The sequence below is a fragment of the Suncus etruscus genome, chromosome 2, assembly GCF_024139225.1.
Source record: "Suncus etruscus isolate mSunEtr1 chromosome 2, mSunEtr1.pri.cur, whole genome shotgun sequence".
Classification (NCBI taxonomy): domain Eukaryota; kingdom Metazoa; phylum Chordata; class Mammalia; order Eulipotyphla; family Soricidae; genus Suncus; species Suncus etruscus.
This window is the reverse complement of record NC_064849.1, coordinates 49,591,117-49,604,473: the sequence shown is the minus strand read 5'-3', so window position 1 is coordinate 49,604,473 and position 13,357 is coordinate 49,591,117. Positions and strand designations below refer to the sequence as shown.

At 38.0% G+C, this 13,357-nt stretch overlaps 1 protein-coding gene across 1 annotated transcript in view; it reads left to right on the top strand.

The window, feature by feature from the left end:
- MIA2 (MIA SH3 domain ER export factor 2) overlaps positions 1-13,357 on the top strand; it is an 82,254-nt gene that overhangs the window by 43,610 nt on the left and 25,287 nt on the right. The window contains 4 exon segments of the mRNA XM_049766957.1: positions 913-1,003; positions 5,765-5,903; positions 10,442-10,543; positions 12,990-13,050. Coding sequence (XP_049622914.1) covers positions 913-1,003; positions 5,765-5,903; positions 10,442-10,543; positions 12,990-13,050 — 393 coding nt within the window.

Here is a 13,357-nt window from a genome sequence, read left to right as displayed (position 1 = left end):
AGGCATGGGGAATCATATGGGATGCTGGGGATCAAACCCATGTCAACCACGGGCAAGGCAAATACCTTACCCAGTATATTATATCTCTAATCCCAAATTTATTATATAATATATATATATATATATTTTTTTTTTTTTTGGTTTTTGGGCCACACCCAACCGCACTTAGGGGTTACTCCTGGCTCTGTACTCAGAAGTCACTCCTGGCAGGCTCTGGGGACCATATGGGATGCTGGGAATCGAACTCAGGTTCGTCCTGGATCGGCTGCATGCAAGGCAAACGCCATGCTGATGTGTTATCTCTCTGGTCCCGCAGCTTCATTATATTTAAGAAAATATTTTTAATATTGCACTGCTGAATGGGGAGTGTAGATTTTATGACTGAAACCCAATTAAAAACATGTTTGAAACCCAACTACAAATATGGTACTTATATAAATATATTATTAAAGTAAAATTTTATTTTTTCTTTGAGATTTTTTGGCTCTTCTCTCTGTAATTTTCTATTTTCTCATATTCTGTTTTAAGAAATAATATCAGATACATTTCTTTCCAGTCCTTTTACTTTTCTATCTTAATAGAGATTTTTTATACTTTATTGACCTATGACCTATGTAAAATTTTGGTGATAGAGGTTTAAGGTTGCTTCAGTCAAAATGTTGAAAGTAAATGGAAGGAAAATAGTCTTTGTTCAAGCATCTGTCACTGGCCTTTATTCCTATTCAGATATTAACAACTACGAATAACTGCAAAATTTATAAAATTGACAACTCAATTGCTGGTTGTTCTTTCTAGGTGGTAATTTATTCAGTGACAAAGAACCTCTTAAGTTTGGGATAGTATAGTGAGAGATTTTATGTAAATGTTCTTGTTTGTTTAACTAATAATTTTTCCTTTTTATATTTTTTGAAGTTAAATGCTTCTTTACAAACTCTAGAAGGAGAAAGGAACCAAATTTACACTCAATTATCTGAAATAGATAATAAAAAGGAAGAGCTTACAGGTTGGTAATCTATGTATTTTAAAGTTTTTCTAAATAAGTTTTTCTAAATCTTCTTAGAGAAAATGATGCTTTAAATTGAATCAACTGTGGGAAGATCCATTCTGATCTTTTTAAACTTTGATTTGTGAAAATTTTATCTCTAGTTTATGTGGTTGCTGAAAGCCTTATCCCTTCATGAAAAATATATAAATATTCCCTATGAATAAATATAAATATACATCCTCTTTTTTTTTTGGTTTTCGGGCCATACCTGGCTACGCTCAGGGGTTATTCCTGGCTCTGTGGTTAGAAATCGCTCCTGGGGCTGGCGCGGCGGTGCTAGAGGTAAGGTGTCTGCCTTGCCAGCATTAGTGTAGGAGAACCTAAGTTCCATCCCCCAGCGTCCCAGATGGCCCCCCAAGCCAGGAGCGATTTCTGAGCGCATAACCAGGAGTAACCCCTGAGCATCACTGGGTGTGGCCCAAAAACTACCAAAAAAAAAAAAAAAAGAAATCTCTCCTGGTTCAGGGGACCATGTGGGATGCAAGGATTCGAACCCAGGTTCATCCTGGGTTGACAGCATGCATGGCAAAGTGCCCTACCGCTGTGCTATCTCTCTGGTCCCTAAATATATGTACTTTTATGTGAAATTAAAAAGATAATTATTTTTATGAGCCACACCTGAGGATGCTCAGGGCTTCTGTCTCTGTACTCAGGGATCATACCTCTGGTAGTGCTTTTTGTAGTGCTGGGGTTCTAACCTCTGTTGGCTGCATGCAAGGCTGGCACCCTACTTGCTGTACTGTCTCTCTAGCCCAAATGATTACTTTTTTTTCAGGTTTTAATTAAAAAAATAGTAAACACCAAAAAAAAATAGTAAAGACCATATTTTTTTTTGAATTTTGGTAAATTTACCTTTGGATTCACTGATAAGGTTTTATATATTAAGAAAAAAAGTCCTTTTTTTTTTTTTGGGACCACACCCAGCGGTGCTCAGGGGTTACTCCTGGCTGTCTGCTCAGAAATAGCTCCTGGCAGGCACGGGGGACCACACGGGACACCGGGATTCGAACCAACCACCTTTGGTCCTGGATTGGCTACTTGCAAGGCAAACACCACCGTGCTATCTCTCCGGGCCCAAGAAGTCCTTATTGTATAACTAATATTCAGTAATGATCATATTTCTGTTGTTAGTTTCATCTTTTTTTTTTGGGGGGGGTCACACACAGCAGTGGTCAGGAGTTACTCTTGGCTCTGCGCTCAGAAATTACTTCTGACAGGCTTGGGGAACCATATGGGATGCTGGGGATCAAACCTGGGTGAGCTACATGCAAGGCAAATGTCCTACCCATTGTGCTATCACTCTAGCCCCCAAGTTTGTTTTGGGTTACACCTTTTAATGCTCAGGGCTTTTTCTACACTCTGGTCTCTTCTGGCAGTGCTTGGAATTTCCTGATGGGGTTCTGGGAAATGAACCTGGTTAAGCAAGGCCTTAATATCAGGCCTTACCTGGTGGGCCTTATCTGCTATACTATCTTTGTAGTGCCTGGATTTTGCATAACCTTTTGCAGTATGGTTTGCCTCACTAATAAATATACAGCATATGAGCACATTTGAGAACTCTGAAGATTTTTTTGTTTTCCACACCAAATGGTACTCAGGGTTAATCCTAGCTTTGCACTCAAGAATTACTTCTGGTGAGTTTGGGGGTACCACATGGGGTATAGGATATTGAACTTGTGCAAAGCAAGTGCCCTGCCCACTGTACTATCTCTTTGGCTCCTAAAGATCTTTAAATCGAAAACACTTTTGCTGATACTTAAAAAAGTAAAAAATTATTATTTGTTTTATTTGAAAGTTGACTTAATTAGAATCTCATTTCAGAAAAAGTAATTTTACCATACCATTTACTAAAAGGTTATAACCATAACTATTTACCATACCAATACTAATTTTACCATAAACATAATTGAAGATTGTATTAAAATATAAGTAATGATGATCTTTGAATATGGGATTATGAACAGATTTTTATTTACTTTTCACTTATGTGTTAATGGCAGTATTTATAGAATAAATTAATTGTGTAGAATTGTATAGAATAAATAAATCTGGGGGGGGATATACCTGGTGGTATTTGGGGCTTTCTCCTGGTTCTATGCTCAAGAATCACCTGTGATTCAGTACCATATAGGGTGCTGGGGACTGAGCCTGGGTTGGCCATATGCAAGGCAAATGCCCTACCCCAGTGTACTACTGTATCACTGTAGCCTTTTAATAAGATATTTTTTAAAAGATTGAACCACAAAAGTATAGATTAATAAAATTATACCTTGTTCACATTCTGTTGGTAGCTGGGTTGCTTTTGAAAAACATGAATATCAATTTAAAAATGAAGTTTTGCTTGATTCTAATCATAGTACTAAAAACCTTTTGAGTTTCATAGAAATAAAAAGGTAGACAGACAATAAGCTTTCTTGAGTTGTATTTTAGTATTTTGATAGAATTTTGTTGAGGAACTTTGTGTAATAAATGCCAGTATAGGAAAAACTATGCTCACTAGTGATTCCATCTCTTACTTGTTTCCTGCCAAAGTTTAGATCTAAGTATAGGACTAAATTGCATATCTGTGTCCTTACACATCAAATTTTGTTTATTTTGGGGCTACATTCAGCAGTATTTAGGGCTTACTCGTGGCTCTATGCTCAGGGATCACTTTTGGTGGAGTTGGGGTACCTTAGGATCTCCTGAGCACTTCCAGGATATTATTCCTGAGAGCAGAGCCAGGAGTAACCCTTAAGCATTGCCCGAGTATGACTATAAAACAAAAACAAAAGATAAAAGGTTGATGGGCCCGGAAAGATAGCACAGCGGCATTTGCCTTGCAAGCAGTCAATCCAGGACCTAAGGTGGTTGGTTCGAATCCCGGTGTCCCATGTGGTTCCCCGTGCCTGCCAGGAGCTATTTCTGAGCAGACAGCCAGGAGTAACCCCTGAGCACTGCCGGTGTGGCCCAGAAACCAAAAACCAAAAAAAAAAAAGGTTGATTTATAAAATTTTTTTTACAATAGAGATCCAGCTTTAATAAAGATAATATCTACACGTTAAATGCTTGGTGATGGTAAAGTGTAGCTCACTAGATTTTCTTTTGTCTTGATGTAGATTTAAAGTTTCTGCAGGATCTCAGTAGATTCCTCAAGGGTTTAGTCACTAAAAGTGCATGTGCTTTGCATGTGGGAGCCATAGGTATGATCCCCTACACTGCATAGTCTTCTGAGCACCACTGGGAGAGGCCCCTAAGCCCTGAGTTGGGAATAGATCCGATGCACCAGTGAGCATGGTCCAAAACAAAAAATTCTTTTGTGGAAAGACAGATATACACAATTTCCCTCACATTTAACTTTTTAATATATTTACTTAAAATATTGCACTTGATATTTACACTTAATTGGTAGGATTGAATGTCATTATGTGAAATTATTTAAAATGTTAATGCTTGTTAATAGGATTTTGAATTTTAAACTTAAAATATTTTTCTTCTCTTTTTGGGTTTTCTGAACTCTGGCCCCAAGACCTAAATTCCTTATTTGACTTATATTTCAAAATTTTGCTTATAAGAAGGACAAGATTTGGCTTACTTAAAAAAAATAAATGAGGGCCTGGAGTGATAGCACAGTGGGTAGGGTGTTTGCTTTGCACGCAGCTGATCTGGGTTTGAATGGTCCCTGAGCCCTCACAGAGCCATGAGTAACCCCTGAGCATTGCTGGGTGTGGCCCAGAAATCCCCCCCCCAAAAGTTTTAGAGAGTATTTGCCTTCAAGATGCTTCGTTTCGCTCCCAGAGAGATAGCACAGTGGCGTTTGCTTTGCAAGCAGCCGATCCAGGAGCAAAGGTGGTTGGTTCGAATCCCGGTGTCCCATATGGTCCCCCGTGCCTGCCAGGAGCTATTTCTGAGCAGACAGCCAGGAGTAACCCCTGAGCAACGTCAGGTATGGCCCAAAAACCAAAAAAAAAAAAAAAAAAAAAGAAAAAAAAAGAAAAGAAAAGATGCTTCGTTTCTTTTAATATATACTACACACAGCATTACACAGGGGTCTCTCCTTTAGTGCTCAGGGAACCATCTGTGGTACTGAGGATCGAACTAAGTTTGGCTGCATGCAAGCACCATAAATAAGCCTTGTACTGTTTCTTCTGGCCCCTCTTTTTTTTTTTTTTTTTTTTTAGGTTTTTGGGCCACACCCGGTAAGGCTCAGGGGTTACTCCTGGCTATGTGCTCAGAAGTCAGCTCCTGGCTTTTTCTTGAGAGTTTTAATAGACTTTTGGTTTTCAGACTGAAAATTACCTGACAGAATTAGAACATTAAAGATGTTGGGAAGTCTCTCTTTTTTAAAAATTTAATAGTTTTGTTTTTGGAGGTTTTGGCCACACCCAGCAATACTCAGAGGTTACTCCTGGCTCTGAGCCAGGGGTCATTCCTGGTGATACTTGGGGGACCATATGGGAGGGTGGGGATAGAATCTGAGTCAGCTGCTTTCAAGGCAAATGCCCTGCTTGCTGTGCTCTATCTAGCCAGCCCAAGGGAAGTTTCTTAATAAAATAATAAAACTTTATGGCTTTTTAATTAAAATAATAAAACGTTTGGTGACCAAACACATGAGCAATTGTTTTTGTTATTGTTAGCATTTATTGGTAATGCATTTTAAAGTGACTTAAATATTTTTATTAAATACTACTATGCAATTCATAATACTAAGTTTTGTGATTTAAAAAATTTTTTCTATAGAGTATATTAAAAATCTTCAGGCTGAACAAGCATCTTTGCAATTAGAAAATACACAGTTTGAAAGTGAGAATCAAAAGCTCCAGCAAAAACTTAAAGTAATGACAGAACTGTATCAAGAAAATGAAATGACACTTCACAGGTAATAATTTTGTTGAAACTTCACTGGGTAGCATTTAAATGTTACATATTTAGATGATAATATTCATTATTATTCAAAAGTTTCAGTTTATGTTTTTTGGTTTTTGTTTTGTTTTCTTTTGGAGGCACACCCTATGATGCTCGGGTTATTTCTGGCTCTGCGCTCAGGAATTATTTCTTTGGTGCTCGGGGGACTATATTAAATGCTGAGCATTTAATCTGGTTGGCCGTTTGCAAGGCAAATGTCCTTCCCACTGTGCTATTACTCCAGTCCCTAGCTTTATGTTTATGGTTTAGCTTATGTTTAAGAAAGTTTTATTATTTAAAGTTGTTGTTGTTGTTGTTATTATTATTATTATTATTATTATTGGTTTTTGGGTCACACCTGGTGGTGCTCAGGGATTACTCTGCACTCAAAAAATGACCTGGCAGGCTTGGGGGACCATATGGGATGCTGGAAAGCGAACCACCATTGGTCCTGGATTGGCTGCTTGCAAGGCTAACACTCTATCTCTGTGCTATCACCCCGGCCGCTATTATTTCTTTAATAGGGGCCATGACCAGTGGTACTGGTGGCATTGTGTAGGGTGATGCATGTTTCTAGGCATCAAACTGCTTAGCCACTTGAGCTATCTCTCAATCCTAAAAGATACTTGCTTTGAAATGCCTTTTCTTTAAGAAAGAGGATATAGTTGATACTGAAATTTTTAAGGTAATTAAAAAAACCCTCTTACAACTTAAAATAAATAGCAACTTATTTTAATTAAATTTTCTAATATTGTAAGCTATGGAATCTGGGTATACAGCCTGGTTTTATTGCAAATATATTTAATAAAATTGATTCTTCTGTGTCAGTTGCTTCTACCATTTTTTTTTTTTTGTTTCTGTTAATAGCAGTCATTTGCTGAATTGCTAAGGTCAAGCCATCCTTGATTTCTATTTTTCTTTTTTTTCTTTTTGGTTTTTGGGCCACACCAGGCAGTGCTCAGGGTTTACTCCTGGCTGTCTGCTCAGAAATAGCTCCTGGCAGGCACAGGGGACCATATGGGACACCGGGATTTGAACCAACCACTTTAGGTCCTGGATCGGCTGCTTGCAAGGCAAACACCACTGTACTATGTCTCCGGGCCCTCTACTTTTCTTTTGTAACACATATTATTCACATAAAAATTTGATTTGCTGCTTTAGATATGTAAAATAAGATGTATTTTTTTTTCTATTAGTTGTTTCATTGGGTTTTATTTTAGGGTGTAATTTCCATCATTATGAAGATGCTCAAGTTTAGAGGAAGACTCAAAAAACTATCCTTAGGGGACAGGCTGCTAAAGAAGTTCTTAATGGTTTTTGTCATGTACCTTCTCAAATTCATGAAGATGAATTTGTTAGGACTCCAAATTTGTTTTCCTGAGGTAGTTGGGTTTTTGTTTTTAAATTGATTTAAAAAAAATGCATGACATAGTTGATATAGTTGATTTATAATACATTTGTTTCCAGATAAACAAAAGCAAAGTTATTAAGACAATAGAAAGAAAAAATAAAATGAAAGACAAGGAAAACAAGAAAGAAAAATAAAAGTACAATACCAAGCACATTTGTGAAAATTAGATCTCCAGTGAAGTTAGTGGCAGAGGGTTTAGGAAGCTCTTGTTAGCTGTCCATTTTATTAAGTTGAGGTGTTCCTTTAAGGATGACAGCATCAAGTAAATGAAGTTGTCCAGAAATTCAAAGCACTATTACTGTGACCTTTAGGGGCATGTACTCAAATGCCAGGCAGCTGTAGGCATGGTTACAGCTGCTGGGCTTCCTGGAAGAAGAAAGATGGTGGTGGTGCTGCCTTCACTTGTTCCAAAAAAAGCCCTGGTTGTTTCAGCCCAACAACTGGCATACCTGAAAGGTGGTCAGATTGGTGTCCCTGAAGGGGTTAGTAGAGAATTACAGATGAGGCAGGGCCATCTTAGAAACAGTGATTAAGGTGATGGAGGCAGCAGGCAGCAGGCGTAGCTTCGACAGGATGAGGTTTGACTCACCCTCTCCTCCTGATATGGCCAGCTTTCTGCTGCATGGACCGATGTAGTCATATCTTTTACAGTTGAGTTTACATCTTATTCCAGAAAATAGTAAGACCCAGTTTTTCTTTTTCTTTTTGTTTTGATTTGGGGACCATACCTGACTTTGCTCATGGCTTACTCCTGGCTCTGACCTCAGTGATCACTCCTAGCAGACTGTGGGGAACCAATCACCTGTAAGATTGTTATTTTATCCATTGAACCTCTCATTCCACTGTATATATATTTTTAGAGATAGTGTTATTAATGATACCATGTGGAATAACATTGGGGCTATAGTGTAATGGTCTGACTATAAGCTAACTCTATGCCTTGTCTAGTTCTCTATGATTTGTTTTCCCTTTTCTGTAGATTGCCCTTTGTTCTTTGGTTTTAGGGTCATAATTGGCAATACTAAGGAGCTACTCCTGATTTTGTGCTCAGGGATAGTTTCTGGAGGATCTTCAGGGCCCACCTGATGCTTTATATTGAACTGGGATCAGTAACATGCAAGGCATGTATCTTAACCCTGTTTTATTTTTCTGGCCCAGTAGTATCCTTCTTATAGAATTATTGCTATTATTTATATTATTCATGTGGAGGTCTACTTGATAGTACATACCATTAAGCTAACTTTATAGCATATATAGTAAGTTAGATATTAAAATGAAAGTCAGCTATTAAGGGATGGAAATGATAATACAGCGAGGAGGGTGAATTCCTTTTACATGGTTGACCCAGGTGTGATCCTTGGCATCCCATATGGTCCCCCAATCTGGGAGTGATTCCTGAGTGCAGACCCAGGAATAAACCCTAAGCATTGCTGGTTGTGACCCAAAAGCAAAAGAAAAAAGTCAGATATTAAATAGTAATTTATACTAATAGTAGTTAGCTGTTAAAATAATTAGAAGTAAACTATTGCTGATTTCACTTTAGGATTATTTCAAGTTTATGTATATATGAAATAATTTGGAAACCTATGTATTTTTAACAACTTAATCAAACTGAACATTATTGTGGAGCTGGAGAGATAGTATAGTAGGTAGGGCTCTTTTCTCGCATGCAACTCACTTGGGTTTGATCTCCTAGCACCCAGTGGTTTCCCCCTAGCGCCCAGTGGTTTTCCGCCTCGTTGTTTCCCCACTGCCCTGAGCCTTTCAGGAGTAAGCCTTGAGCACTGCTGAGTGTGTCCTCCAAACAGACAAACAAAATTATTGAAACTGTGAGATAGAAACAATAGGTAGGGTTCTTGCCTTGCACACTGCTAATTTGGATTCCATTCTTGGCACCCCATATGGTTCCTATACTCCACTGGTAGTAATCGCTTAGCCCAGATCCAGAAGTAAATCCTGAGCACCGTGGCCTCTAAATTCTCCTTAGATATTATTGAAACTAGTTCATTATTTGATAATTTCTCTACATATAATACTTTTCTTTTTAAAGAAGGCTGGATGGAAATTCCTTAACAGTAACAGTATAAGATAAGAAAGCTTGCTATGGGGCCAGAGCAATAGCATAGTGGATAGGGCATTTGCTGGTCCAGGTTAAATCCCTAGCATCCCATATGGTCTCTGAACACTGCCAGGAATGACACCTGAATGCAGAGCCAGGAGTAATCCCTGAGCACTGCCAGGTGTGCTTCCCCCCAAAAAAAGAAATCTTGTTAGATATATATCTGTCCCTCTTCCCCTTTCTTCTTTCTCTGACTTGGTCTTTCTCTTTTTCCTTTCATATTTAAATAAAACTACTTTAGGGGGCTGGAGAGAGAGCACTGTGGAAGGCACTTGTCTTGTATGTGGCTAATCTGAGTTCTATCCCCAGCACCCCATATGGTCCTTAGAACACGGCCATGAGTGCAAATGTAGAGCCAGGAGTAACCCTTGAGCATTGCCAAGTGTGGATAAATACCAAAATAAATAAGTAAATTAAGTTTTGCTTTAAAAAATATTAAAAGAAGCTTGATCTATCTCAAAATGCTATGTACTTCATACCACATGCTGCTGCTTCTCTATAGCAAACTTGGCCTTGGCCCAAGCATTGTCTTCCGGTCTAAGTTAACTACCATTTTGCGTGGTTCTGGGACTTCTGAGAATTGTGTGGAAGCTGAACAAAAAAAATGAAGAAAGCTTGATAAATAATACCTAGTTGTAGATTTTATTAATGATTATCCAATAATTTGATTTTTACACACTATTTGTGCCAGGCCTATATTATAAAGCTTATGTTCTTCTCAGCCTCCTTTAAGAGCAATACTTCTATATAATTCTTCAAACTCCTATCTTAGTAATATGGTACTAGACAAGGTACTTTACAGTTTGAATTACAGTAAGAGTTCATACCTGGATGATTTGCACAAGCACTTTTCCCCACATGTGTGTGTGTGTGATAATTTTAGTAGTATTGTACAGATTGCTTTGTAGTTTGGGGGAATAGTTTGATTTAAATGACTATTTTATGACATACAATAAAAGAATCAAATACTTTGTGTTTTAAGGAAATTGACAGTAGAGGAAAATTACCGGTTAGAGAAAGAAGAGAAGTTGTCTAAAGCAGATGAAAAGATCAGCTATGCTGCTGAAGAGCTGGAGATGTATAGGTATTAAATTTATTTCCCACCTTTATTTTTTTCATTTTGTTGTTATTGGAATATTGGGATTTGCACGTTGGTTGTGGTTCTTGCGTGTATTTATTTGGGTTACACTTGGTTTTGGGTTACACTTGGTTTGGGGGCTCATGGAACTTGTAAGCATCATTAATGTAAGGCAGGTGTCGCCACTCACAATGCCACATCTTTCATCTTGAGCTGGGATGGGCACTCTACCAGAAAAAAAGTAACACCACCCCAAATAAAACACTTTATTTTTTATCAATTTTATTTGGATACCTACCAATGAAGCAGTTGTACAGAAAACATCAAATGCAAAAAAATCTTTCTTACATTATGTTATTTTAAAATTCCAAACTAGTTATTTTTGAATATAGGCAATCCTGGTTGTTTTGCTATCAAGAAATTTATAAATATTAGTTCCAGTCACTCTCCTTTGATAATAAGTGGGGAATTTTTTTTTTTTTTTTTTGGTTTTTGGGCCACACCCAGTGGTGCTCAGGGATTACTCCTGGCTGTCTGCTCAGAAATAGCTCCTGGCAGGCACGGGGGACCATATGGCACACCAGGATTCGAACCAACCACCTTAAGTCCTGGATCGGCTGCTTGCAAGGCAAACACCGCTGTGCTATCTCTTCGGGCCCAAATGGGGAATAATGTATAATATACCAATGAATTATGAAATACGTCATGGATAGAGGCAGAAGGTACATCTGAAGTTTTGAGCAAACTTTTTAAAAGTTTACCAAACTACAAATGTAGGTTTTACCTTGGGCTCACTCCTCTTTAGTTATATGGAAATAATAAAAATTATAAACTAAATCAGGGGCAGTAATTGGTAGTATTGTAAATTGTTAGACTATTTCATCTTATGTTAAGAAGGGTTAGTTTGGGTTGGAGTGATAGCACAGTGTTGAGGGCATTTATCTTGCATGTAGTTGACCTGGGTTTGATTCCCAGCATTCCATATGGTCCTCATCTGAATGCAGAGGAAGGAGTAATCCCTAGGCTCTGCTGGGTATAGCCCAAAAAATTAAAAAAAAAAAAAAAAGGTTTGTGTTTTATCGATAAAGGAATGATAAGTTTTGAATAAATTTTAGAATAAATAAATAATGCTTTTAGAAAATGAGTATTTGGGGCTGGAACCTTGTACAGCAGGTAGGACATTTGCTTTGAATGAGTTTGACCTGTCCTCATATGGTCCCCAAAGCACCTCTAGAAGTGATCCCAGTATGCAGAGCTGGGGAGTAAGCCCCAAGCATTGCCATATATGACTCAAAAACAAAAACAAAACAACAAAATCAGTATATATATATTTTTTTTTACAAATTTTTGCATGGTCTAGTATAATACTCTTAAGGTTTAGTTAATGTAAAAATTGTATTAGATAAAATTGACCTTGCATTTTCTTAAAGGTGATTAACATGCATGATGGGATTTTTTGAGGGGTTTGGGGTACCTGGCTCTGTGCTCAGAAATCACTTCTGGTAGGCTTGAGGACCATATGGGATGCTGAGGATCAAACTGAGGTCTGCCACATCAAGTAAAGGCACTATCCACTTGGCTCTGGCTCCAGATCAGGATTTTTTTTTTATAAACATGAAATTAAGAATTCTAGATATCAGGGGCCGGAGAGATAGCATGGAGGTAGGGTGTTTGCCTTGCATGCAGAAGGATGGTGGTTAGAATCCAGCATTCCATATGGTCCCTTGAGCCTGCCAGGAGCGATTTCTGAGCATAGAGCCAGAAGTAACCCCTGAGTTCTGCCAGGTTGATCCCAAAAAACCAAATATATATATATATATATTTTTTTTTATTTTTTATTTTTTTTTTGGTTTTTGGGTCACACCCGGCTATGCACTCAGAAATCACACCTGGCTTGGGAGATCATATAGGACTCTGGGGGATCGAACCACAGTCTGTCTTAGGCTAGCATGGGCAAGGCAGACACTTTATCGCTTGCACTACTGCTCTGGCCCCAATTTTAGATATCTTTTTTTTTTTTTTTTTTTTTTTTTAGTTTTTGGGTCACACCCAGCGGTGCTCAGGGGTTACTCCTGGCTGTCTGCTCAGAAATAGCTCCTGGCAGGCATGGGGACCATATGGGACACCGGGATTCGAACCAACCACCTTTGGTCCTGGATCGGCTGCTTGCAAGGCAAACGCCGCTGTGCTATCTCTCTGGGCCCCAATTTTAGATATCTTAATATTTTCATTTTTGTTTGTATTTGGGCCATAGCCAGCAATGCTCAGCTTACTCCTGACCCCGAGCTCAGGAATTAACTTTGGTGGTGTTCAGGGGACTGACCATTTGTGATGCTAGGGATGAAAAACAGTTCAGCCTCATGCAAGGCAAACGCTCACCTGTTGTACCATCACGCTGGCCCCTTTTAATATTTTCAATAACAGTAGGAATATGATTATTTGTTTATTATAGGAAGAGAGCCAAAGATCTTGAAGAAGAATTGGAAAGAACCATTCATTCTTATCAAGGGCAGGTATATGTGTATGTGTGTGTCTGTATGTGTGTGTATGTAAACAATTTCTGTATTGACGTGTTGAACATCACTCTTTAGGTTACATGCAATGTGGAATATTTTTACTGAATCAAAGATTCCACCAGGATAAGCAAGTTTCTATATTATATTTGAGAATGTAGTTGCATAAGTAAAATAATATTTTTCTAGTTGGACTTTTATAATCAGTAGTGGTAATTATCTCTATTAAAAGTTCCCATTGTTGTTGATTATTGAACAAAGAAGACTTACTAGACAAAATTTTTAATGATTTAGTTTTTTTTTTTTT